At 56.0% G+C, this 26,352-nt stretch overlaps 3 protein-coding genes across 3 annotated transcripts in view; all 3 read left to right on the top strand.

Annotated features, from left to right (window-relative positions):
• The first annotated feature begins 9,603 nt into the window (after positions 1-9,603).
• Positions 9,604-26,352, top strand: part of TSPEAR (thrombospondin type laminin G domain and EAR repeats) — a 53,946-nt gene continuing 37,197 nt past the window's right edge. Inside the window, exon 1 of the mRNA XM_030328793.1 lies at positions 9,604-9,785. Within this exon, the coding sequence (XP_030184653.1) occupies positions 9,687-9,785 (99 nt within the window). The 5' untranslated portion in view covers positions 9,604-9,686. The remainder of the gene's footprint in view (positions 9,786-26,352) is intronic.
• LOC115523118 (keratin-associated protein 10-8-like) lies at positions 15,504-16,229 on the top strand. The gene has a single exon (XM_030328818.1). It carries the CDS (start codon positions 15,504-15,506, stop codon positions 16,227-16,229), a length of 726 nt encoding a protein of 241 aa, XP_030184678.1.
• On the top strand, positions 22,896-24,026 carry LOC115523799 (keratin-associated protein 10-7-like). Its single transcript, XM_030330046.1, has 2 exons — positions 22,896-23,308; positions 23,717-24,026. The coding sequence occupies exons 1-2, from the start codon at positions 22,896-22,898 to the stop codon at positions 24,024-24,026; spliced, it is 723 nt and encodes a 240-aa protein (XP_030185906.1).

Below are 26,352 nucleotides of genomic sequence, written 5' to 3'. Positions count from 1 at the left end.
GCAGCACACACACATCTGCTTGTCCAGGCGTGGCTGAGCTCACGGGACAATTTTTGGTTTTGTGCAGTTGGCAGAACACTTGTAAAAAGAGGACGGAAGATTTACGGATGCCCCTCGCCCAGCTTCCTCTAGTAACATCTCACATACCCATAGATCGATGACGAGTCTTAGAAGTCAATGTTGGCACGTTACTAGTCACTAGAGGACAGACCCACTTCCCACAAATGTCCCCTCTCTGGTCCGGGACCCCACGCTGCATTTGTAAGGTCTCCCTAGTCTTGTAGGGAAGACTCAGTCTGAGAGTTTCTTGGTCTTTCCTTATCCTTTCTGTCTTGACAGTTTTGAAGAGCCCTGACCAGGTGTCTTGTAGAAATTTAGGGTCGTCCGAGGTTTTGTCACAACTAGACCAAGGTTATTATATTTGGGGAAAGAATCCCACAGTGAAACAAGGGCACATGATGTTGATGTGTCTTGTCACGGGGGATATGGTTATATTTCCCTTTGTAATTGATAAATATTTGTGGTGGGGGAGGTTCTATGAAACTTCGCAGATACCGCGTTTGTCCAATGATTTTAGCGTCCCTCTGGGGACTGTGCCTGCAACAAGGTCCCTGTGGTATTCTGATGGTGAGTTTCCACTTCCCCATCCCACCTCCACTTATTAACTGAAATCCTTCTATAAGGAGGAGTTGCCCCTTCTCCTCCACTTCTTTACATGTTTTTATTCATTTCAATGTGACTTAGAGAGTATTTGTTGTATTATTTGAGTTATAATCCAGTATCATCATCATTTATTTTGTTGTCCGAATTGTCCCAGCTTTGACCATTGGGACCTCCTTCATTTGGCTCTTGTACCTTTCAGCACACCTGCAGCTTTCCAACATCTCACTTCTGGTCCCAGCTCTTCTCGAATTCTCCCCGTCCCCTCCCTACAACCCACCCCTTCTCCAGGGAGTCCTGGTTCTTTCAGCGGATGATGGCATTTAGAAGCCAAGATCCGGAGCTAGATGGGCTCGTTGATGCTGGGCTCCAGTGGGCCAAGCGAGGAGGTGTGGGTGTGCACACTAGCACATCCCTGGTCTTGGGGGGAGGCGTTCAATATTCATGCCAGTTGGACCGTGGTCGTGGTGGTTTTGTCTAGATTAGCTTTCTCAGGCTATAAAGCTCCCTCTCACCACTGAGAGATTTTATCCTGAATGGATGTTGGGTTTCATGGAATGCTTGTCATGTACCTGTTGAGATGATTGCGTCATTTTCTTTATCAGTCTCTTCATACAGTGAATTACGTTAGTTGCTTATTAATGCTTTTTATTTTGATATTTACAGGAAATTGCAAAGCCAGTACAGAGAGGTTCCGTGTACTCACATTAATTGACTTTTGATTTTTGAGCCAGTCTTGAATTCCTAGGTAAACCTCACTTGGTTGTGATGATTGTCCTTTTTATATGTTGCTGGATTTGATGTGCTAACATTTTATCCAGGATTCTCATGTCTGCTGTGATGAGGATACAGGTCTGTAGTTTTCTTTTATTGCAAGGTCTTCAATTTTGATAGTGCTGCCCCCGCGAAAGGAGTTGGCAAGGGTTCCTCCTCTTCTACTTTCTAGAAAAGATTGTGTAGAGTCAGTGTTTGGTCTTCTTTAAATATCTGGGAGAATTTCCTAAGAAACTGGAGTTTTCTTTAACAGATACAGGACTTTCTGGTCATCTTTCTTCTTGAATGAGTTTTAGGAATTTGTGCCTACTCGGGAATTGGTCCATTTCACACAGGGTTTGAATATATAAGCATAACGTTGTTTGTGGAGGTCCCTCCTTAACCTTTTAATTTGTGGAAAATGGTTGGTAATATCCCTCTTTTGCTCCCGATATTGGTAAGTTATTTCTTCTTGTTTTTTCCCCCTTGTCAGTCTGGCTGGAAGCTTATCAATTTTATTCATCTTCTCAAGGAAGCAGCTTTGATTTCAATTGATTTCCTCCGTTTGTCTTGTTTTCACTTCCTCTGAGTTACATTACATACAATTACATTAACTTATCCTTCTGCATTCAAGTTTCTTAAATCCAAGTTAGTTGGTCGGTCTGATACCCGTCTTCTCGTCTAATGGAGCACTTAGTTCCATAAGCTTCCTTCTCCTCTAGCCGCACACTACCGGTCCTCCCTGTGCCAATAGCCCTGATAGGTCAGCCCTTTCCAGCTCCGATTCCAGAATCCCTGGGCCCAGTGCACACGTTTGAAGGCTAATAGAATCAAGGAGGAGTCGCACACAACGGGATCGGAAGGCAGGTGAAGCTCCAGGTGCTGAGCGGTTTGGACTTTCCACATCCTGCAGCCTGGGGCCACTGTAGCCAGATTCAGCCTCTCATCCTGTTCTCACTTGCCAGAAGGACGTGAGATAAGGGAACACGGGAAGCTGGCTCGATCGCAGAGATAATCTTGCCTGGCGGGGGAGAGCAGTGTTTTTATTATAAAGGTCCCCGGGGGGCAGGGACTGCCCCTTCATGTTCGCCTCTCCCACCTCTCAGCTCCTGGCAGAGGAGATTAGAGGTGGCATCTTGCATCAATAGGGACAAGTTCTGTGGGTGGGGCCCTGCGGGCAGCTGAGCATCCTGTCTCGGGAAGAGCTCAGATCAAACCCGCTTGTCCCCATGCCAGCCTTGCGGTCTGTGTGATACGTGACCCGTGTTTCGCCTCCTGAGTGTCCGTGTGTCCACTGAGGCCGGGCAGTCGCTAAACCTAATGGACAACACTGGAGAAAGGAGGGAAGAGAAGGTTCCGGGTTGGGGCTGGCAAGTGTGGGTCCAGCAGGTGGACTCGTTCCAGCTGTGTGTGTATTTTTCTGTGTCAGCTGCTTAAGGCACCCCGGATACCCTATTGCCGATTTAGGCAAAGCGGATGTAACACCACGCTGTGTACTAGCCGTGTGGATGTGACTCGGCTTCTGCTTAGCCGGCCCTGGGAGCCTGCCTTCCTGCAGGCAGCTCCATCCTCCCACAGAACCCTCCTTGGGGTCAAGGGTACTCAGCGTGCACGCTGCCCAAAGGGTCAAGCAGACGGTACAGCAGGGACTGGGGCCTTTGCGCCCAGCTCTCCTGAGACCTGTGTGTCCCAGAGCCTCTGTCATTGGCCCAGCACAGGGCTGACTGCCTCGTGAGGGGCAGGCAGTCCGTTTCCAGATCAGTCGCTGTGGGGCTGTCCATTTCTGGGGAGCGACTTCTACCTGCCAGACAGTATTTCCAATCCCTCCTACAGCCCTGCAAGGAAGGGGGATACCATTCCCTATTACTAAGGAGGAGACTGAGCCTCTGAAAGGCCAATGACAGAGGCTCTGGGACACACAGGTCTCAGGAGAGCTGGGCGCAAAGGCCCCAGTCCCTGCTGTACCGTCTGCTTGACCCTTTGGGCAGCGTGCACATTGAGTACCCTTGAACCCAAGGAGTTAAAGCAGACTTTGGCGGGAGACTGAAGCGGATGAACATGGATTGAAAAGTGTCGATGTGCGTAGAGGGCTTAGCTCTGGCCGGCCACGGGCACTCTGTTATGCCTTTTCGAGGTTATTCTTGGTGTCATTGCTATTTTGGCGCCTCCCTGAAAGTGCAGTGGTCCAACTGCCACACTGCTTTTGCCTTCGCCGGTTTTGGATGTGTCCGGGCTGCAGCCCCAGAGAGCCTCAGGGTCCCGCTCAAAGCCCAGTGTGTCAACCTCTTCCGTATCCCTCGACTTCCTTTAAAACAAGTTAAGAAAAGCAGGTTTGAACACACAAAAGGGACATGAGTTATTTTCCTATTCCTGCTCCGTCTTTACATTGTTTTCCTATTTCCTTTTTTAACCAGTATAACAGGAGAAAAGTGGTCTTTTATTAGGGTTAATTTGCATTAATCTCCTTATTGACTTGAGTATTTCGTCATATGTGAGCCCTTTGGGTTTCTTCTTTTCTAGGTTGCCTACCTTTGTTTTTGTTGCTGTTGTTGGGGTTTTTTTGGTGAAGATTGTTCCTATGTCTTCCTTGTTGGTTTTCAGGGGCTTCGTGTTCCTTCTGTACCTTTCTTGGTGTGACAGACACCTTTCTTGTTCCGTGCCGGGACTATTGGCTTTGCCCGTGGTGTGACATGAGCAAATGTACCGGCTTCTTTCTAATGGCTCGCGTTTACTGAGCTTGTTTGGGGAATCATCTGTACCCCAAAGTCACAGAGATAGCCACCAATCCTCCAACTTGGAACGTTCACCGTCCGCCCTCCTGGGAGGAGGAGGGAGGGACGTCCTGGGAGGGACGACTACACGTCCTGTTCAGGGAGGAGTTCAGCCTGGTTTTCTCCCCACAGACACCCAGCCTTGCCATCACCCTCTCTTGAATGCCCTTGATCCATGCGGACTACTGACCCGTGGGCATTTGAATTCTCCATCTCTTGTCTGCATGGGTCCACCTGCCTCTTCTTAGGCCCAAACTGGCCTGATTTGTGATGATGGCTATACAATCTTACTGTCCCACAGAGCAACACTTATAATACCCCAACCTAAATTCCTGGAAATAAACTTCTCCTGGGCTCTGGGCACACAATTTAAATCAATGAAATCCCCAGAGTAAGGGGGACTTTCTTGGCCATTGAGTTCTGCCTCCTTTCCCACCGCAGTGGGGGAGCCCCCCTTCTTGGAGGCCATCTAGAGTGTCAGGGTCCAGCTGGCTGAGGAGCTGTGGCCCACACCTGCACTGCCAGCCGACGCAGGTGGCCTCTCCCGAATAACCTGGGTCTTGACGGGCTCCAGTACAGAAAGCCCTCCCAGGAAACAGTTCTGGAGCGTGAAGGGCCTGGCTCCGGGCCAGAAATCCTATGCGTGACCTATCAGCCCAGCCGCAGTCAATCACGAAGGCTTCACCCGGCGGGCGGCACGAGAAAGCCCCGCCACACACCGGGATTGGGACACAGCCAGGGCACTGCCATCCTGGGGAAACTGCAGCAGGGACCCAGGCCCGCCAGCCATGCTCCGACTACATGTGCATTTCTAGCCCTGGCGCCGCCATCAGAGGCCTCCTCGTGGGATGCCTGGAAGCCATTCCCCACCCCCCCCCGACTCAGTACCCGGTGCTTCATGCCCAACCCTCCCTCCCGCTCCTCCCCACTCCAGGACTCCTGGAACCACGGGAGGCTTTCATCCTGGGCTCCTGGGCATGACCCCCACCACATGCCTTTCCCTGTGGGGGGGGGGGCAGTCCGTGCTTCCTCTGGTTTTCGCCTCTGGCTTAGACTACCGCAGTGAGTGATGACAGCCTTCACTGCTTCCTCCGCTTTGCCTTGCTGCTGTTACCGGCTCACCCACCCAGCGGCTCAGCTGGGTCCCTGACAGGGGACGCCCCCACCTTCCCATCTTACAGATGAGAAAACCGAGGCTCTGAGCGTTTCAGTTTCAGTGAGTTAGTTGTGGAACGGCTCTTAAGATCTAGAGGCTCGTTTAGGACCTACGTGTGGCCGGTTTTGAGTTCATGTATTCGTGGCTACCACCGCTAAATTGTAAGTACCCTGAGGACAAGTACCCCTGAAGCTGCGCTTTCAAGAAGCCTCTGTAAAGGAAGACCCCCTAAATGAGAAGAAGCAGGGGCTGTTTCTTCCAAGCTGGCTGTGACAGGGGGCCCCCCACCAGCACCGGGTTTGGCAGACTCCGAGCCGGGGAGGGAGGGAAGTCATAGGGGCAGAAGAGAGGCTCTGGGCAGCCCGGAGACCGTGGGGTGGGGAAGCTGCAGGCAGCCAAGGCGAAGCCCGGCCTCCGACGTGAGCGGTTAGGGGTTGGGGGAGGGGGTCAGTCGTCCGCCAAGTCCCGGCTCCTTTGGGCCGACGGCTTCGGGGCCGGCCGCTGTGGAGGCCGGGAGTCGGGGTCCCGTGGCCATGGGCACGTAGCGTGGTCACATCCTGCACGAGATGTGGTCACGGTCGGCACGCGGCGGGGTCGCGGCCCGCACGCGTACGCAGCCTCCGGGCGGAGGAGGGCGCTGCGGTGCGTGTGTGTCCCGCTGGTTAGAACTAACTTGCCGAGCGTCTCCGTGTGCATCTGAGTGTCCTGCGGTGGCTCTGCCTCTCGTAGACTCGGTCACCCCTCCTCCCTGCCTCCAGCGGGAACACCTCCAGGGAGGCAGGAACTCCCCGCCCGCGCCTGCAGACGGCACGCGGGGCGAGGGTGGAGACCCGGGGGCCGCGGACCGAGCGTGTGTCGCGCGGCGGAGCCTGCGCGTCTGCATGGCAGTGGGGGGAGGGGGCCCAGGAAGAGGCTCTTTAGCCAAACAACGGAGGGAGGGAAGGGCTCGCGGGGGGATCAGCCAGATTCGGGGCTCCCCGTGCTGCTGACGCACCCTGATTGCCTGTGTCCGGGGCGCAGCCGGGCCGAGGCCCGTCCTGGGTGCTGGCGGCCTGCCTGGTGGCAGACGCGCGTGTCCTGAACGAGGGGCCAGAGCCTGGTGGGGCCTCGGCCTAAACCGGCCGGCCGGGCCGTGCACCCAGCGTCTCTCGGCGTTTTGGGGGGTGATCGTGGGGCACAGTGTTTCCTTAGAGCCTCACACCCCCCAGGGGCCCCACCCAGACACAACCCCAGAGGACTTGGAGTCCGACCCTGGTGCCCCTCCTGCCCCAGGCCTCGTCAGGGTTAGGTCCCGGAGCCCAGGCTCGCCCCCACCCCTGAGATGCCAGTCTCCTCCCTACAGTCGGTCTGGGACCCTGCCCCCCCCCCCACAGCTGCCTCAGGGGTGACCCCTGCCCTTGGCGTGCAGACCCTTGAGGGACGCAGACCCTTCTCCAGGAGGGAGGTCTAGCGCCGCTCTTTCCAAGAAGCCGACGGTCTCCCGGCTCTCCACGTGCCATTTGTAACACGGGAACAATAGTGACAATGCTGATATACCCGCCCCTCCTCACAGCGCCCCCCAGAGGCATCCGTCGTTGTCCTCCCGACCCGGTTCAGGCCCCTCTCGCGCCCCACCGGCCCCCACGCGCCGTGCACACGCTTCCTCCTGACCAGCGACCGGCAGGGATCTGACGGTGAAACCCATGGGGGGTGGGGGGCGTGGAGGGGGTGGGGGGGGGGCAGGTGTGATCTGGGTCGTGCTCCATGCTCCTGGGCAGCGTGGGAGGTCCATGGTCCCCGCTGCAATGGCTGCTCTGCGCTCCCCTCCTGTGAGCCCCGGGGGCACAGCCCTGCTCGGTGTCCTGCTGGGGGCATTAGGGAGCCGGAGTATCCATACTGGGTGCCCATCGTTCTGCCCCCTCCGCCTGGCCCCCAAGTCCTGATGGCACTCAGTGCTGCAACCCAGCAGCGCTTGGGACCCGTCTTCCCCGACTCCGGACCACACGCGCACGACTCGCTGTCTTGTCGTTTCTTCTTTGCACCTGGTGCCTGTCCTCTGAACTCCTGTCTCAGACTTTGCTTCTCAGGTCCCTCTGATCCGAGGGGGGGAAATGTGCCCTATCCTCACGGGTCCTGGTCCCAGGCCACCTGGCTGCTCAGCCCTGCAGGGGGTGGCCTCTGACGGGGCTGCTGGCCGAGGGCAGGGGCAGGGTTTGCAAGCTCAGCCTGCCCTGTCCTCAGAAGGGGGTCCAACTGGGGAACAGCAAAGCCCCTCTCAGATGCATCTCACAGAAATGGGGAGTCGTGATCATGTCGTCCCCCAACAGGCTGGAAGTGACCCCAGACCCCCACCCCCCCGAGCCAGAGCCCTTGCTTCAAGGAGGATCACTGGTTCAACCCCTAAGGGAGGGTGTCCCTGGGTTTTCTGGATTATTCTGTGGGCTGCCTGAGAACTGTAGGTGTACGTCTGCCCCGGCTGCTGGGGTCTGGTCCGGTGTGACTGCGGTGGGTGGCCATGTGACTCAGGAGAGGGAGTGATGTTCCCCAGCCTCGCTGGGAAGGAGCTCTCCACTCTGACTGGTCACCTGCTGTCCTCACCCACATTCAGAGAGCAGACAGAGGGCTGGGTGCCCTTCCTCTGCACCCTGATCAAGGCCTTCGAGGTTTTTCCAGGCACAGGGAATCGGTCACGTCCTCTGTGCGACACCAGCCTGGGCCAGGTGTGCATGAGGTGGACGTAGCCCGCAGGGACGCCTGGAAGCTGGCAACCGTCCCCAAATTTTAGCCGTCTGTCCCTGCCAGCGGGGACTGGGCTCGGAACCCGTACAACAGGAAAGGTGTGCCGAGAGCCTGTGAGGACAGAGCCAGCCAGAGGGGCGGCAGTCACCGCTGAAGTTTTCTGGGTTTTGTTGGTGACGGCGACCCTGCTCTGAAGAGCTGTTCCCTTGGTAAACCAGAGGACTGGTCAGTGACGGCCGAACGTCCATCTACTTGGAGCCAGCCACGAACCCAAAGTGGCGCTGTGTGCTCACGGGAGGCGGTCTGGGTTCCTGGGCCCAGCACCTGCTACAAACTACTCTTGCCGCTGTTTCTCTGCCCACGCCCTCACCATGAGCGGCAGACACAGCCTGTGTCCCTCGAGGCTCTCAGCCTGTGGCGGCAGGCACAACCCATGTTCAAGACCCTCTGCAGGGTACCCCGCTTTCCCTGCCCAGTTCACACCAGTGTGGCAGACATTTATCCAGCGACGACGATAGGCCAGGGGCCGGCCACACACTTCTGGGGAAATGGAGGTACCACAGTGTCCGTCCTGGACAGGCCTTGCACTTGGGAGAGGACACAGGTCACTATGTCCCAGACCAATGCAAGCGGGTGTATGCCGTGGGCCTCGCCAGGCTGCGACGGCACAGAAAGCCCTTCAAGACCCCGGTCATGGGGCCTCCTGTCCCAGGGAAGCTTCTCCCTCCTGGAAGGCACTGAATCAAGGGACCATGGCTCCTGTAGGGACGGAGGGAAGGACACCTGCGACAGACCACACTGGACCTCAGGTCAGCCTCCACTGTCATTGCCCGCTGACCTCGCGTGGCCGGGTCGGGAAGGGTCCGGGCGGCAGCCACGGGCTCTACTCCAAGCCGGCACCTCCCTTCTGGAGGCCGGGCCCTGTGAGCTGGTCCAGAAACAGCCTCTCTGGGCACAGGTGACCCCCTCGGGGCTCCCCATTTTCCTTTCCCATCATCTGGCCTCAGCTGAGGCAGGCCAGCCCCTCAGCTGTGTTTCTGACGACCTTGAGCTGTAGGACGGAGGCTCTCCGGGAGCATGTCTGCCCCTCTGCAGGCTGTGTGAGGAGCAGTGCCCGTCCCACGGCGGCCCTACCTTCCACAGCAAGCGGGGACATGAGTCACGGAGCCCCGCTGAGGCCACAGGAAATGCCATGCTCCACGTTCCAGGGTCCCTGAACTCCTGAAGCCCAGCCCTCGAGGGGACTCGTCCGTCCTCTGTCCCCTGGCTCGCCCAGCACAGGGCTCGGCTATCAACTGGGAAACAGTGGCACCACGGGATGTGCTCCGGGGTTTGGCGGAGAGGGGAGGGGTCGCCACAGACTCAACTGCCGTCTTAACCCTCGGGGCCTCAGTTTCCCCACTGGTTCAAGGGGAAACTCGTAGGGGCCCCATGAGGGTTCAGAGCCTGCCACGCCAGGCACCCCGTAAGCACCCGCATAACCCACGTGTGGTTTCCCTGACACAGACCTGCGCCCCCTGGACATCCTGGCAGAGGCCCTCCCTCCAAATGGCGCTGCGGGCGGAATCAGGGTGACACAGGCGAATGGCGTGCGAGGACTCCAGCTCTCGGTCGCCGCCCCCCACGCCATGAGCTTCCCCGCATCGAGGATTTTCTTCCAATGCGACCTCTTCCCTGAAGAATTTTCGATCGTCATAACCTTGAAAGTTCCCAATCTTCCCCCTAAGGTCAGTGATGCTTTTTACTCATGTTCCTTTGTGATGTCCTCACTGCCCCCGCGTACAGCGGGCACGGCCGCTCCAGACTGTGGCCAGGCTCCAGCCAGAGGCTCCTACGGTATCTGTAGGGTCAAGAGTGGCCGGACTCGGTAGGTAGTGAGGTCCCCGTCACAGTGTGTGTGCAAGAAGAACCTGAGGCACCGTTTGCTGGGAATTCATACCGGTAATTCCTGCAATGGAAATTTTTCTGGTGGGCTGAACCGTCGAAGGCTAGGGATGATGCTTAGAGTTTTTACTTTGCCGTCTCTTCACGGGAAATGTAGACAATTAAACGGTAAGAACAGGCCCTTTTGGACGTGGTTACCTGCGATCTGGGGTTTCATCCACCTCAGATCCAGCTAATATTCCCATCCCCCCACCAGGCTGGAAGCCCCCCAAGGTGAGGCCCCCAGGGGCCCGTTGCTGCTTCCCCGTGGGGCCCAGGACAGTGCACTTCATAGGTGTGTGACCAGGTCAGAGTCCTCAGTTAGGAAAGGAGGGCCCTTCCACCCCCAGTCACGGTCCTTGTTGGCTTGTGCTGTGGAAGGCGACACTCCCCGATGGGTCAGTGACGTCTGCTCACGAAAGCCCCTCTCTTTCCTGCCGTCAAGCCTGCCGAGTTTTCTACTCCATTCGCTGCATTTTCCCCTTTCTATAATTTCTGTTTTCTTCTGCTTTACATAAATTCCACTTCTCAGCGTAAAGCCTCTGTCTTGTCAGCTACTGTCCTGAACACAACTCCAATAGTTGGATGCAAGGACTCTACTCTGGACGACTCTGATGTGTGTACCGCCCACGGACTGGCTGTGCTGTCCGCTTCATCTCTTACTTTCTGCTCTGCTCAGTGATTATTTCTTCGGGTAAAACTTGTGTTGCAGAAACGTCTTTTATCCTAGTGCTTCTACGTAGGGGATTAAGTACAGCATGTGGTGAACACGTCCTGTCACCCAGATAGCGCTACCCGGGGGACTCAAATTACATCACTCCGGGAAGCAGCTTTTATACAAGTGGCTTTCTTTATGTTGTATTTAAAGTTTATTTATGTATTTTGAGAGAGGGAGGGAGGGAGCAGGGGAGGGGCAGGGAGAGAGAGGGAGAGAGAGAATCCCAAGCAGGCTCCGCAGCAGGGCTAGAACCCACAAACCCGTGAGATTATGACCCGAACACGGGTCGAAATCAAGAGTCGGACGCTTAACCGACTGAGCCACCCAGGCGCCCCAGGTCTTCTCATCCTTAAAACGGGGGTGTTTTCCCACGGATTTATATTTTCTTTAATGCAACAAAATGATGTTCTACAGCCTCTAGAGTACCAGTCTGACAGTTACTTTGTTCCTAAGGATTTGTTCATCTGACGTATATAATTTCTCGGCACACAGTTGTTCATAGCATTTCTCTGTAATCCTCTTTGTTTCTGTAAAGGCTGACAGCACTGTTCTCTCTGTCATTTCTGATTCTCACCATTTGAGTCTTCTCTCTCTCTGTCTCTCCGTCTGTCTCTCTCTCCCTGATCAATGTAGCTGAAGGATTGTCAATTTTATTGATCTTTTCAAAGAACCAGTTTTATTGGCTTTATTGACGTTTCTGTATTATTTTTCCATTCTCTGTTTAACTTATTTATGGTCTGATCTTTATCATTTCCTTCCTTCTGCTTGTCTGCCATGTCTTAAAGTGGAATATAGCAACTTACAGCTGTAAATCTCTAAGAAGCTGCATCCTGTAAGTTCTAGTATTTCGATCTTCACTTTCATTCATTTAAAAGTATCTTTTTAATTTTTAAAAATTTAAAAATTTGTTTTTGAAAAAGAGAGTGAGAGATCACAAGCAGGGAGGGGGAGAGAAAGAGGGAGACACAGAATCCGAAGCAGGCTCCAGGCTCTGAACTATCAGCACAGAGCCCGATGCAGGGCTCCAACCCACAGACCATGAGATCATGACCTGAACTGAAGTCGGACGCTCAACCTTCTGAGCCACCCTGGTGCCCCTAAAAGTATTTTATGATTTCCCTTTTGAATTCTTCTTTGACCTTTTCGTTATTCAGGAGTGTGTTGTTTAGTATCCACATATTTATGAATTCCCCCAATTTCTTTTCTGTTACTAATTTCTAATTTCATTCCCCTGTGGTCAGAGAACATACTTTGCATTTTTGTATCCATTTTAACGTACTGGCGTTTGTTTATGGCCTAGCCTATGCTCTGTCCTATTGGATGTGCCATGTGCGTTACTGAAGGACGTACATTCTGCTGTTGTTGGTTGGGGTGTCCTACAGATGTCCATTAGGTCTTGCTAGTTTACAGTACTCTTCATGTCCTTGGTGATCTTCTCACCAGTTGTTCTTTCCATTGTTGAAATTGGGATATTGAGGTCTTCAACTAATGTTATTGAATGGTCTATTTTTTTCCTTTATGTGTGTCAGCTTTTGCTTTGTCTATTTTGGTACTCAGTTATTATTTGCGTATGTGTTTATAATTGTTACATGTTCCTCATGGATTGACCTTTTTATCATTATAAAATATCCCTCTTTGTCTCTAGTAACAATTTTTGTTTTAAAGTCTACTTTATCTGATGTTAGTAAATATTAATATTTTCTTGTGGCTGCTGTTCGCATATGTTTTTCCTATCCTTTTACTTCCAGTCTAGCTGTATCTTTGACTCTAAAGTGTGTCTCCTATAATGAGTATATAGTTGAATCTCAATTTTATCCAGTCTAACAATCTTCCCCTTGATTGTATTATTTAATTCATTCACAATTGATGTTATTATTGATCCTCGTTATTCATGGATTTGGCATTTGCAACTTCAGCTACTCACTAAAATTGATCTGTAATCTCAAAGTCAGTACTCACAGTGCTTTCACAGTGTTTCATGGACGTGCATAGAGCAGCAAAACATTGGGTGTCCCCACACACAGGTTCCCAGTGGAGGTCAAACAGGTGTCTTGTGCTATTTAGTGCCACATTTTCCATGATCCTGTGCTTCTTTTGGTGATGTCACTGCTTGACATGGCCTCATTATGCAAGAAGGCTGCAATGTGCCTCATGGAGAAAATACATGTGTTAAATAAGCTTCCTTTGGGTGTGAGTTATGTTGCGATTGGAGGTGAGTTCAGAGAATCAGCAATGAATGCTAGATATTCACTGTGAAATAATAATGTATGTTGAGATATATAATATGATATATATATAGAATATGTGTATAATAAAATATATGTGTCTCTGTCCCTGGTTCTTGCTAATATTTGGTCTTTGACCCCAGTTCCTGACACAGAGCTCCTAAATGCCTTGGAACTTCCTGGGTGGTAGGAATGATTTCTGTTCTAATGAGGTGATTGACTCTGGGTTAGCTTCAGGATGGGGGCTACTCACCAGAACGACCAAGCTTTGGTTAGAAGCTTCATGCTGTAGGCTCCATTCCCATCCTCAGGAAAGGGGAGAGTGGCTAGAAACTTAGTTAATGACAGATCGTGCCTGCATGAGGAAGCCTCTGTAGAAACCCCAACGTGCAGAATTCTGAGAACTTCCAGTCTGGTGAATGTGTCCATGTGCCGAGGAGGGTGGCGCACCCCAACTCCACAGGGAGAGAAGCTCCTGTACTCGCCGCCCCCCGCCACAGGCCTCGCCTTGCGCATCCCTCCATGCGGCTGTTTATCTGAATCCTTTAAAATAACCTTTGTAACAAATCAGCAATAGAGCTCATCTATTTCCCTAGCAAAGTAATAAACCCGAGGGGGAGGTCATTGGAACCTCTGTTCTGTAGCCAAGTCAGGCAGACGTTGTGGGTAACTGGGCACCTACTACCGGTGGCTGGCCTCTGAAGTGGGGGCAGTCTCATGGCCCGCACCCTTAACCTGGGGTCTGCGCTAGCGCTGGGGAGTGTCGGAATGGAACTTAATCATGGGGCACCCACGCAGCTGGCGTCAAGAGCGTTATGTGCGGGTGAAGGGAGACGCTGTGTTTTTTCCTGGACACACATGAAACGGGGTTCTGTATTGATCGGTTGATGAAAATGAGACCAGGGGCTCACAGGAACCTGACTCTAGCCCCCCAGGAGCCAAGCGTCAACATTTGCTAATCCAGCGTGAGCGGTGATTTTCCATCACGTGACCGCCGCCCGCGGGGAGAGCCAGCCGCAGCTGGAGGGAGCACCTGCTACCACCCGTTCCTCTCCCTCTGCGTCTCACATCACCCGCCTGCGTTCCTCTCATCCTCCGTTGGCGCGTTCCTGTGCACCTAGTGAATGTTTTCTCAGGCGGCTTTTTTATTTAATGATTTTTTCACTTTAAAGAAAAGTTTTTCCTAGTGTTTGCTCTCTAGGGCTTACGCATGTTTATTTTACCTTAGCCGAATTAGCTTCTGATTTATACCAGCTCCACTCCCGTGACATAAAAACATTCTCCTTTTCATACAGGACGCTGTCCCTTCTTGTCCCTTTCGTATGGGATGCTGTCCCTTCTTGTCCCCTTTCATGGTCTTGCTGTTAACACACACTCCATCGGTCCATGTAAAAAACCCAATAATGTATTGTAATTATTACCTAATGCCTTTTATGACTTCGAAGAAGCTGAGAGAAGAAAGGAAAACAAGATGAAATGCAAGGCTTTTGCTCTCCTGGCCTTTTCATCGTTTCTGGTTCTCTTCCCATTTTCCTGTGGATCCACGTTGCCATCGGCACCCTCGCCGCGACGTGTCTGTCTGCGGGTCTTTTGTGCGTAACTTATTTAAGTGCGTTGAGCCGCCTGGATGTGTAGATTAAAGTCTTTCAATAGATTCGGTAAGTGTTAAGCCACTATTTCTTTGAGATAATAACATTTGTCCACTGAGGGCTGACTGGCAGAGCCCCCAGTCCCATCCATCAGGGGTCAGTGAGGCTTTAAACCCGGAAGCCCCTGGGCCCCAACAAGCCCCCGCCGGAGGCCTGCAGCTTAGAGTACCATGGCCGAGTGTCCACGAGGACGTGAGGGGCCACGTGGGGTGTTATGTGCTCGCTAGGTCTCGGGTGTGGAAGCAAGCATGGGGCACGAAGCGGCGAAGTAGACACGTCGCCCCTCACGGTCATTCGTATGGTGCTAGCCCACGCCTGTGACCCCGGCCCCTTCTGTGAGCCAGTCTCTGCCCCCAGGACACTTTGTCCTCACACCTGCCCCAGGACTCCCTCCCGGGAGAGCGAGTCCAATCTACGCCCACTGCAACCAGCGGCATCACCTCACACGGTGCATCCTGCCCCGTGGCCAGGCCGGCTGAGCGTCGTCAGACCTGGCTCAGAGCCCAGATTCCAGGACTGCCCCCCTCCTCGTCCCTGCCCTTGGAGACAAGGTCTGTTTACACGGGCAGTCCCCCACGGGATGGAGCCCGGGCTGTCGCTTCCAGAAAATCTCCTGATTGCTACGGTCTCCGCAAAAGCATCAAAGCATCTCTACTGTCTCTCCTCCGGGACGAACGCAGGTCAGGATGGCCTGAGGTCCACTCAAGAGCCTCACAAGCCAGCAGCTTTTGGACTGGGAAGCAGCATAGTGAGCACTCAGCAGAACACCAACCACCAACAAGGAGGGGAGCTTCACTCAGCCTGCTGCTGGGACAACACACAGCCGGGAGGTATAAAAGCCGACAGACAGCCGGAGCTCCCCACACACTCACACACACACTCACACACACACTCACACGCACTCCCTCCTGCAGCCCCACCGCCCCCGCCATGGCCGCGTCCACCCTGTCCGTCTGCTCCGGCGACCTGAGCTATGGCAGCCGCGTCTGCCTGCCCGGGGCCTCGGACTCCTGCCCCGACTCCTCCTGGCAGGTGGACGACTGCCCAGAGAGCTGCTGCGAGCCCCCGTGCTGCGCCCCGGCCCCCTGCCTGACCCTCCTGTGCGGCCCCTCCTCCCCCTACCAGGGAGACTGCTGCACCCCTGCGTGCTGCAAGCCCGTGTGCTGCACCCCTGTCTGCTGCAAGCCCGTCTGCTGCACCCCTGCGTGCTGCAAGCCCGTGTGCTGCACCCCTGTGTGCTGCAAGCCTGTCTGCTGCACCCCTGTGTGCTGCAAGCCCGTGTGCTGCACCCCTGTCTGCTGCAAGCCCGTCTGCTGCACCACTGTATGCTGCAAGCCCGTCTGCTGCACCCCTGTGTGCTGCGAGGACTCCCCCTGCTCAGCCCCCTCCTGCTGCCAGCCCAGCCCCTGCTGCAGACCCTCCTCCTGCGTGTCCCTGCTCTGCCGCCCCGTGTGCAGGCCCGCCTGCTGCGCCCCTGTCTGCTGCAAGCCCGTCTGCTGCACCCCTGTGTGCTGCGAGGACTCCCCCTGCTCAGTCCCCTCCTGCTGCCAGCCCAGCCCCTGCTGCAGACCCTCCTCCTGCGTGTCCCTGCTCTGCCGCCCCGTGTGCCCCCGCCCTGCCTGCTGTGTGCTCGCCTCGGGCCAGTCCTGCTGCTGATGGGCACGTCCCCCCACTGCTACTAGGACTCCCACCCCAAGTATTCGGAGCCTCGAGCCCAGTCTGGGGTCTCCTTCTGCCCCCAGGTGCCCACCGCAGCAGACAAGGCTGAGCCCTCACTGTCGGGCTGGCTCCCTGGGGCAGCCGCAGCTTCCCGAGGGCCCTGTGTGTCACCCGGTGTCCTCCTCTCTATCATAGCCGGATTGAGGTCACTTTGTCCTGTCCTACGTGAGCGACCTATCTGTTAACCAATAAAGTCACCGTCAGCCCCTCCGAAGGCCTCGAATGCGCGTCTCGGCCAGCAGGAAGGGCTGCGATGTTGCACGCGGGCGGGGCTGCTCTGAGAGGCCTGGAGCCGCGTCTGTCACAACAGCACCGGCGGGCAGGGCGGCCACCCGCACCCCCTGCTGGGCCTCCTGCGCTGGCTGTCCCCCCGCAGCCCCACAAGCCGGCCCACCTGGGAGGCCCCTAGAGCCCTTCACCAGTGAGGGACAGAGGGCCATGTGTCAGGCCCTGAGCCTTTGCCAGGGACAAAGGAGGCCCGGTTAATAGAGCTTCCGCCTTGGGGGCATGCGTGGTGCCAGCCACTCTCCGGTGGCCCTCGGCACAGGGGCGAGCGCGTCCCTCTGTGTGAAAATGCCGGGAGCATGAGTGCTGTGCGCGGTGATGACGGGAGCCCGTGTCGGTCAGGGTGCTCCAGAGACACAGCCAATAGGATGTGTGCGTAAACATGTGGCGGTTTTGAGGCATGGGTTCACGTGAGTGCGGGGGCCGGCAAGTCCAAAATCTGCAGGGCAGGCTTCCCAGGGATGAGCTGATGTTGGAGCTTGAGCCCAGAGATGGTCTGCTGATAGACTCCGGCTACCTCTTGGGGGACCTCTGTCTGTGCTCCGAGTCCTTCAACTGATTGGGTGAGGCCCACCCACCATATGGCAGATAATCTGCTTCACTCAGAGCCGACCGATGTAAATACCAGTCTGGGCCTTCACGGCAATGTTTGTATGTGTTTGACCAAACAACTGAGCATGATGGCCTGGCCAAGACGACGCATAAAATCAACCATCTCCCCGGACCAACAGCCCAGGGTCTGGCGTACTGAAAATGGTGGGTCTCATTGGGCTGTCCCCTCAGGATTTCAAGTGTTCAGGCAGGTCACCTTGGAAGAAACGGGGAGGAGGGATTCCCACCGGCCCTACAGGCACGGTGCCCAGCAGGCACGTGCCCTGGGCCACGGATGATCCCCAGTGAGGAAGGGCCACGTCTGGGAGGCCTCACAAGCCCTCGGGCCGCATTCGAGGGAAACCATGCCTGGCAACATTGTGATGTACCAACTTGCGGTCAGAAGGAAGCAGGTGTCCCTTGGGGAGCGTTTCCTGGCACAAAACATTGTGACTCCTGGATGGCTGGCCGGCCAGTCACCCGGAATCCCTGTGGATGCCAACGTGCCCCCCCACTGTGGTGCAGGGTGTGTCCTGTCCCTCGTCCCCGGTCCCCAAGTCGCTCGGTGAACAGCCACACCCACCCACCCAGCAGCCTGGCCTCTCCCTGGGCGCCGCCCCTCCCCTCCTCTGCCCCATCTCACTGAGTTTCAGCTTCTGGCCCCCACCCCACCCTCCCTGCCAGGACGGCCCGGGCGCCCGGCCCCGTCCTGCTTCTCCCTGAAGACCCCTCCTCCCCTTCTTCCTCTGCCCTCCCCGGCGGGCGCCTGCCGTTGACTTGTGGTCCCTTCGACCCCCGGAACCGCTCACTCCCGAGTCCCAGTCGGCCAGACTGGCACGTGCCCTGGGGGCCGAAAGCGACTCTGGGTTCTGCTAAGTGCTGCGGATCAGAGCAGGGGTGCTTCCCTGGGCTCTGACCCGGGATGAGAAGAGAGGAGTGGCATCTTTAGTCTCACCAACCTGTACCCGACATCCAGCGCGTCAAGTGGTTGTGAACAGCCAGCAGCCCCGAGTGGGTCAGCAGGGCCCGAGCCTTTGCGGCCGTGGACATCAGGTGTGCGGGCCTCACGGGGACAGCTGGCCCCACACTCACGGATGGCCGGGCGGCCGGCACCCACCCCGCAGGACATCACCTGGGGCTCACTGGAGGAGTGTGCTAAATCACTCGCTTGTTTTCAAGTTTCAGCGTGCCTTCCTGTAATCGGTGCCCTTTGATTTCCGTCAGGGTTTTTCTTTCTTCATTTAGAACCAGCTGACGCCTTGTCAAGCTGGCGGGGAGCGGGGGCAGGCACAGAAAGGGTCGGGGCGCCCGGCACCCTCTGGCCGCGAGCAGCTCTCTGTCTGTGGCTCTGACCACCAGCAGGACGGTGGTCAGCCCCGCTCGCCCACGGGTTCCCGGAGGTGAGGCACAGCCCCCGTGACGCCCCGACTCTCAGGAAGGATCGTGTGTGTCCCCCTGTCGTTTGTGGACCCTTAATTCTCGTGGGGCCCTTCCCTGTCAGCCACGGTGTCTTTTCATCTGTCCCTCGTGGTTTTCACGGCAGGTGTGTGTGACCTGACCGGAGAGTCGGAGGGCCCCCGAGGGAGGGCGGGCGGCAGGGAGAGCTGCCCAGTGAGCCCCCGACGTGCAGGAGGCGGGCGGTCCCCACTCCGGGTCAGCGGCACCTCAGCGGGAGGCGGGAGGCAGCTGAGTGCGGCACACGGCCAAGCACTCCTCAAGGCCCTTGGGTCATGATGGTACCACCACCTTTCTGGGTTTTGGTATGACGAACCGTTTCGAGAGTTTTGTTGTCTAATAAAAAATAGTAGATGAAATGTACTTTGGGTGTTTTTTTTTTTAGTTTATTTATCTTAGAGAGAGAGAGAGAGAACATGAGTGGGGGAAGGGCAGAGAAAGGCAGAGAGAGAGAGAGAATCCCAAGCAGGCTCTGAGCTGTCACCGCAGAGCCCGACTCGGGGCTCAGACCCACAACCCGTGAGCTCATGACCTGAACCGAAGTCGAGAGTTGGACGCTTAACTGACTGAGCCCCCCAGGCGCCCTGCCCTGAAAGATGAGATGTCCTTCGAAACCGACGGCTGAGCCCTGCCTGCTGTCATTTTCTTTTTGTTTCTGCTGCTTCTTGTCTTTAAAATACCCACCATGGATGTTTTTCTTCTACTTTCCCTGCTGTTTTGAAAGACACACATCCTGTTTTCAGTCACTCTAGTGAATGTCTAAGTCTCCCTTCATATTTGTGTTTCAACTGGTCAAGTCACGAATCAATGATACGGCGTGAGAAATTCCTCCTTGAGACGGAATTGGGTGTTTCTCCCACCATCTGGCCGCGCCCCACGCCTTTCAGCTTTCTGGGATCATCTGAAGGGCCACCGTCTGACAGAAACATGGTACGAGCCACATATGTATTACAGCCGTCCCAGCAGCCGCATTTAAAAGTGAAAAAGAGGGGGCGCCTGGGGGGCTCAGTCGGTTAAGCGTCCGACTTTGGCTCAGGTCATGATCTCACGGTCCATGAGTTTGAGCCCCGCGTCGGGCTGTGTGCTGACAGCTCGGAGCCTGGAGCCTGCTTCCGATCTGTGTCTCCCTCTCTCTCTGCCCCTCCCCCGTTCATGCTCTGTCTCTCCGTGTCTCAAAATAAACATTAAAAAAAATAAACTTGTAAAAACTCAGCAGTATGTGTGCAGGGTTGACTCAAAGTGCGTGATGCTCTTGAAACCCACAAGGTCCTCCAGCCCACATGCACACGTCTTGTCCATTCAGCTCCGGGCAGCACACCCTCTGTTACTTCTTTGACTGTTTTTTTTTTTTAAGTTTTTTTGTAACGTTTATTTATTTTTGAGAGACAGAGAGAGAGAGCAGGAGCAGGAGAGGGGTGCAGAGAGGGCGGGGGGACACAGAATCCGAAGCAGGCTCCAGGCTCTGAGCTGTCAGCACAGAGCCTGATGCGGGGCTCAAACTCACAAGCCAAGAGATCATGACTTGACCTAAGTTGGACGCTTAACCGACTGAGCCACCCAGGCGCCCCCCAACCCTTTTTTTAATTTCTTTGAATGTTGTTTTGTTTTGATCTTAGCTGCTCCTCTCCCTCTCTGGCCACTGGGTTATCGCGTTTGGTCTCGGCTGAACACCCCGTCCGTGCGTTACATGCTGTCTGACCACATCTGTGGGTGTTTTCTTGTGTTTTTGGGGGTACCACCAGCATTTGTCCTTCCGACTGCTGACATGATTGCTCTTTCCTGCCTCTGTTGTGAGTCTTTAATCCAGCTGCTTGGTGTTCAATTTCCTTGAACACTTGCCGTCTTCCGCCATTTTGTTAGGAATGAGGAAGTCCCGGTTAGAGCGTAGATCCCGTATGCGCTGGCTTCAGTCCCGCTTCAGCCACGTTGGGCTGCGTGACCTTGAGTAGGTTGCTTAACCTCTCTGTGCCCAGGCTCCCTCCTCTGTTCATTCGCAGTATGGAATGACGTGTCACTTAGTTGATGTGAAAATTAAGTGGGTTACCAGATGTGAAATGCTCAGAGCCCCCACTGACTCAGAAAATGGTAGCTAACGTCACCAACATCGCCATTAGTGCTATTTTGAGGGTCTTCTCCTAGGACGTTGAATTCCCGCCCCCCCCCCCCCCCCTCACCTGCACACGATGACTTTCTGTTCTGGGTTCACTGGGACCATACCTTCTTGCATCCCACGTTGCCTGACGTCTTCTTTTGAGCGTTGCCGTGGATCCACGAGTGTCCATCACTCTCACGCAGTCTTCAGGAGATGTGCTCTCTCTGTCCACACTGTGTGCTCTGGGGCATCGTCCTGGGGTGGGGGGGTGCTGTGCTCAGCCGTGGGCGTGGAGGGAACGGGCACCTGCTGAAGGCCACCTGTGCGTGAGTGGAATGTCGATGGAAACTGAATGGCCAAGCAGCGTACTGGTCCTGCGCCCTGGGACCCCCACGGTTGCATCTCAGCCCCTCCACGAACCCAGACCCGTCGTGGAGTTTCACAGCGTCCCACTCTAGTCCCTTAATGCTCCTTGCAGAGAGAGAAGGAAGGGAGAGGCAAAGAAGGTACTGGTAGAGAAGCTGCCGATCGCTGACACGGACAATGAGGGGAGCGGCCTCACTGGAGGCCCCCCGGACCCCCCGGGAAGTGTGATAAGGGGACATCATGAGCCACGTGACGTGCGTGGATTCGACAACCCCAGTGAAATGGACAAGAACGTACTTCTCCACTCAAGAGGAAATACATAACCCGAACAGCCCCATTCTATTAAAGACATTGGATGTGTCCGTGAGAACCTTCCCGCAGCCCGCCCGTCCTTCAGCAGGCGAACCGTAAAGCGGCACAGAACATCGGACCACAGAACCGTGCCTGCGTCTCAAAGGAGCCAAGTACGAGAAAACCTCCGACAGTGATTCCCCTTCGGCAACGGCCTCGGTACAGCCAAGGAGTAGAGGTGGAGAGGCGGGCGTGCGCGGCCAGGGAGGCATGTGCTGGGTGTAGCCGTCAGGGGCACCGGAGGGGGCCTCTGGTCGCGCTCACACTGACCGCGGTGGCCGTATGATCCACAAATACGAACACTGCAGAGAGGCACATGCATGCCCACACAGAGACACATGCACACGGAGATGCACACACACACACACACACACACACACACGCACAGACCGATGTGGGTAAATGTGGTGGGATCTTGGGTGGCCGATCTCTTGGTTGTGACTGGTGCTAACGTTACACAAGTGGCCATCACTGAGGGAAATGCGTAAAGGGCGACAGGAGCTCCCAGTATAATTTTTTATAACTTCTGGTGAATCTATAATTTAAACAGATCCACGTAGAAACCCCCAGACCCACGTGGCTTCACTGCTGGGTTCTATCAGGGGGACACCGACGCCAGGGCAGGATCCTGCAGACCCGCCGTCCGCCTCCTGGCTGACACAAGACGCTGTCCCCTGCTGTTGCCCCGTCACCCCTCGAGCTTACACCAGGGCACTGCCCAGATCCCCGTCAATGCCACGGATTCGCCAAAATCTCTGAGAGTTGTCCTGTGCTGTCATCACTGCTTCCGTGACACCCACACCGCCTCCCCCATGGGAGCACCGCGCACCCATGGGCGTAAGAGACAGACCCGCCCCGGCTGCCTGCCTCCCTCCTGGGGCTGCTGTCTGTGTGCTGGGACCCTCGCGCCCCGCGGCCACACCCCCGCACCTCAGCCGCGGGTGTGCATGTGACAGACCAACGACCCCAGGCTCCCGGTGGCACCAGGTGCCTGCGACGCTGCCCTCTGCTCCCGCCCAGCACGTGGCCCCCCCCCCCCCCCCCCCCCCGGGACCTGATGTCCTCCTGGGCCCCCTGGGGCAGTGGGAGCAGGTCTGCACCTTTCTCCCACAAACCCGCGGAACCCGGTGCAGCCACAGGCAGCCCCATGGGGGGCCGTCACGGCCGTCTGCCACAGGGAGGCACGGACACCCTTCCCTGACTCCCCACAGGGACCCCGGCTTCCCCGAGGGCCAGACCCGGTCAGGCGGTCATCAGAACTTCCCGGGCAACTGACTCATCTGATGTGGCTTCCCTGACCTGGCACCACACCAACAAGGAAGGGGGTGAGGCTCCTGTGGGGACAACACAAGCCCGGGGCAGATATAAAAGCCATGGCGTCCCAGGGTACCCGGCACACATACGCACTCACATACACACCCACACCCACACCCACTCCCTCCTGCAGCCCCACCGCCCCCGCCATGGCCGCGTCCACCCTGTCCGTCTGCTCCAGCGACCTGAGCTATGGCAGCCGCGTCTGCCTGCCCGGGGCCTCGGACTCCTGCCCCGACTCCTCCTGGCAGGTGGACGACTGCCCAGAGAGCTGCTGCGAGCCCCCGTGCTGCGCCCCGGCCCCCTGCCTGACCCTCCTGTGCGGCCCCTCCTCCCCCTGCCAGGGAGACTGCTGCACCCCTGCGTGCTGCAAGCCCGTCTGCTGCACCCCTGTGTGCTGCAAGCCCGTCTGCTGCACCCCTGTGTGCTGCAAGCCCATCTGCTGCAGCGCTGTCTGCTGTGAGGACTCCCCCTGCACAACCTCTTCATGCTGCCAGCCGTCCTGTTGCACCTCCTCCCCCTGCCAGCAAGACTGCTGCAAGCCCGTCTGCTGCACCCCTGTGTGCTGCGAGGACTCCCCCTGCTCAGTCCCCTCCTGTTGCCAGCCCAGCCCCTGCTGCAGACCCTCCTCCAGTGTATCCCTGCTCTGCCGCCCCGTGTGCAGGCCCGCCTGCTGCGCCCCTGTCTGCTGCAAACCCGTCTGCTGCACACCTGTGTGCTGCGAGGACTCCCCCTGCTCAGTCCCCTCCTGCTGCCAGCCCAGCCCCTGCTGCAGACCCTCCTCCAGTGTATCCCTGCTCTGCCGCCCCGTGTGCAGGCCCGCCTGCTGCACCCCTGTCTGCTGCAAACCCGTCTGCTGCACCCCTGTGTGCTGCGAGGACTCCCCCTGCTCAGCCCCCTCCTGCTGCCAGCCCAGCCCCTGCTGCAGACCCTCCTCCTGCGTGTCCCTGCTCTGCCGCCCCATGTGCAGGCCCGTCTGCTGCACCCCTGTCTGCTGCAAGTCTGTCTGCTGCACCCCTGTGTGCTGCAAGCCCGTGTGCTGCACCCCTGTGTGCTGCGAGGACTCCCCCTGCTCAGGCCCCTCCTGCTGCCAGCCCAGCCCCTGCTGCAGACCCTCCTCCAGTGTATCCCTGCTCTGCCGCCCCGTGTGCCCCCGCCCCGCCTGCTGCGCCCCTGCCTCCTCCTGCTGCCGCCCGGCCTCCTGCGTGTCCCTGCTCTGCCGCCCCGCGTGCCCCCGCCCTGCCTGCTGCGGCCCCGCCTCAGGCCAGTGCTGCTGCTGATGGGCACCTCCCCCCGGGGCCAGCCGGGCTCAGGTCCCACCTGGTGACTGTGGTCCTTCCGGCCACCCATCAGGCCTGACCTTGACCTCCTGCCTCCCAGGAATGCTGACCCCGCGGCTTCCTGGGGCTTCTGCTCCCAGGAGGCACCTGCACCTGTTCTGGGTCACCTGTCCTTCTTGCCCCCTTTCTCTGCTTGGGTCACTTGGCTTTGACTCCTAACCTGTCAGCACCTCTTCAGGAAGCCCAATAAACTCACTTCACCGGCCGATTTGTTTCCTTTCATCTGACCCTCATGGGGGTGCGGGGACCCCAGGGTTTTGCCCAGACACGGTCTCCTCCAGCCACGAACATTTCTAGGAACGAGGGACTGAGCAGTCCCAGAGGCGGGCCTACCTCGTGTGGGCAGGGCCACGGGTGGGACTCACGCCCTGGCCCAGGAAGCTCCGTGCCTGTGGGCCCAGTGCCCAGGGCTTCCCAGGCTGGTCACCTGCACACGGGTCGTGGTCTGGGGATTCTCAGCCCCTGGCCCGTTTCCACCCACAGCCCCATCCGGGCAAACGGCCCCAGACAAGCGGGTCTGGGGGCTCCAGGGAGTTCTCCCATAGGGAGAACATCCTCTGTGGGCCTGGGGTCATCCTGGGTTCCTCCCCCGGGCTCTACCCATTTAGCAGAAAGGTGATGGAGCGGGGGAGGCAGTGCTCCAGCCAAGGTGGGGTAACAGGGACGGGATTCCTTCCCACCTGGGCCAACTCTGAAAGCTGACAAGATCATGAAGCCAGGGTGTCAGATCCCGGGCCCAAGACGCGCAGAACCAGTGCACTTGTGAAGGAGATAAGCAAGGTTCCTGTCACTGCTGGTGCCCTCACCACCTGGACAGGATCTCCAGCCCCCGTGCAGGAGGGCGAACCCCACGGAACTCCAAGGACCCCGAGTTCCATAGACGGCCTTGGGAAAAGCCCGGGCAGACAGTGTTGGGGTCAGAGAGCTGGAGAAGAGGCCCCGTCCCAGCGGTCTCCCCACCTGAGACCCTCTGTGCGCTGCCGTGTCCCCTCCCCGGCCCTGGTCCCCGTGCTTCTGCTTTCTGTCTCTGAAGCTCCTCACGTAAGCGGAATCACATTTCACTCGGCCCAGTGTCCTCAGGCCTCATCCGTGTTCTAGTCCGACTTGCTTCCCTTTACGGCTGAATAACGTTCCACGGTATGGACGGGCCACATCTGCTCATCCATCCATCTGCTGAGGGCACCGGGGTCACTGTGAACATGTATGTCCAAGCATCTCTTCGAATCCCTACTTGCAGTTCTTCTGAGCATATTCCCAGTATAATCACCAGACCATAGAGTAAGTCCGTTGCTACTCCTTCAAGAACCACCACACAAGCTTCCACGGTAGCTGGGCCTTTTCTCACTCCTACTAACGACACGCGAGGGCTTCGGTTTGTCCACGTCCTCATCAACACTTGTTATTTTCTCCTTGTCACGTATGTAGATTACGTGTTATCTCCTCCTTGTGTTTCTATTTGCGTGAATATTCTATATGATATATGTGGTTAATTCCTTGTATTTACATTTATATAAATATTATGTTATATATTATGTATATATGTTTACCCTAATGGACGTAAGGTGGCTTCTCATTGTAGTTTTGATTTGTGTTTCTCTAGTGATTAGTAACGTGGAGCCTCTTTCACATGCTTGTAGGTCACGTAATTTGTACTTCTTCTTTGGCAAAATGTCTATTCAAGTCCTTTGCTCATTTTGGAATTGGGTTGTTTTGTTTTTTGTTGTTGAGTTTTGGGAATTCTCCACACGTGTTATATATAATTTCTTATCACATGATTTTCAAATATTTTCTCTTATTGTATTTAGGTTACCTTTTCTTCTCCATTGGTATTGCCTTCTGATGCAAAATATTTACAATTTTTGTGAAGGCCACTTTTTGTATTTTTCGTATGTTGCCTGTGCCTCTGGTATCACATCCAGGAAATCACCGCGAAATCCAATGTTGCAAAGCTTTTGCCCTGTGTTTTCTTCTAAGAGTTTTATAGTTTTAGGTCTTCCTTTTAGGTCATGGGTCTATTTTGAGTTCATTTTTGTGTATGGTGTAAGGTAAGAGTCCACTTACTTTCTTTTCCCTGGGGATAGTCCGTTTTCCCTGCACCACTTGCTGAAGAGACTGTCATTTCTCCATTGAATGGACTCGGTGCTCTTTCAAAAATGATTTCACCTAATATGTTTATTTCTGGACTCTATTCCATTGGTCTGTATGTCTGTTTTTATGCCAGTATCACCCTGTGTTCATTATTGTAGCTTTGTAGTGGTTTTTTTTT

The sequence above is a fragment of the Lynx canadensis genome, chromosome C2, assembly GCF_007474595.2.
Source record: "Lynx canadensis isolate LIC74 chromosome C2, mLynCan4.pri.v2, whole genome shotgun sequence".
Classification (NCBI taxonomy): domain Eukaryota; kingdom Metazoa; phylum Chordata; class Mammalia; order Carnivora; family Felidae; genus Lynx; species Lynx canadensis.
Note: the sequence above shows the minus strand (reverse complement) of the source record. Positions and strands in the feature narration are given on the sequence as shown.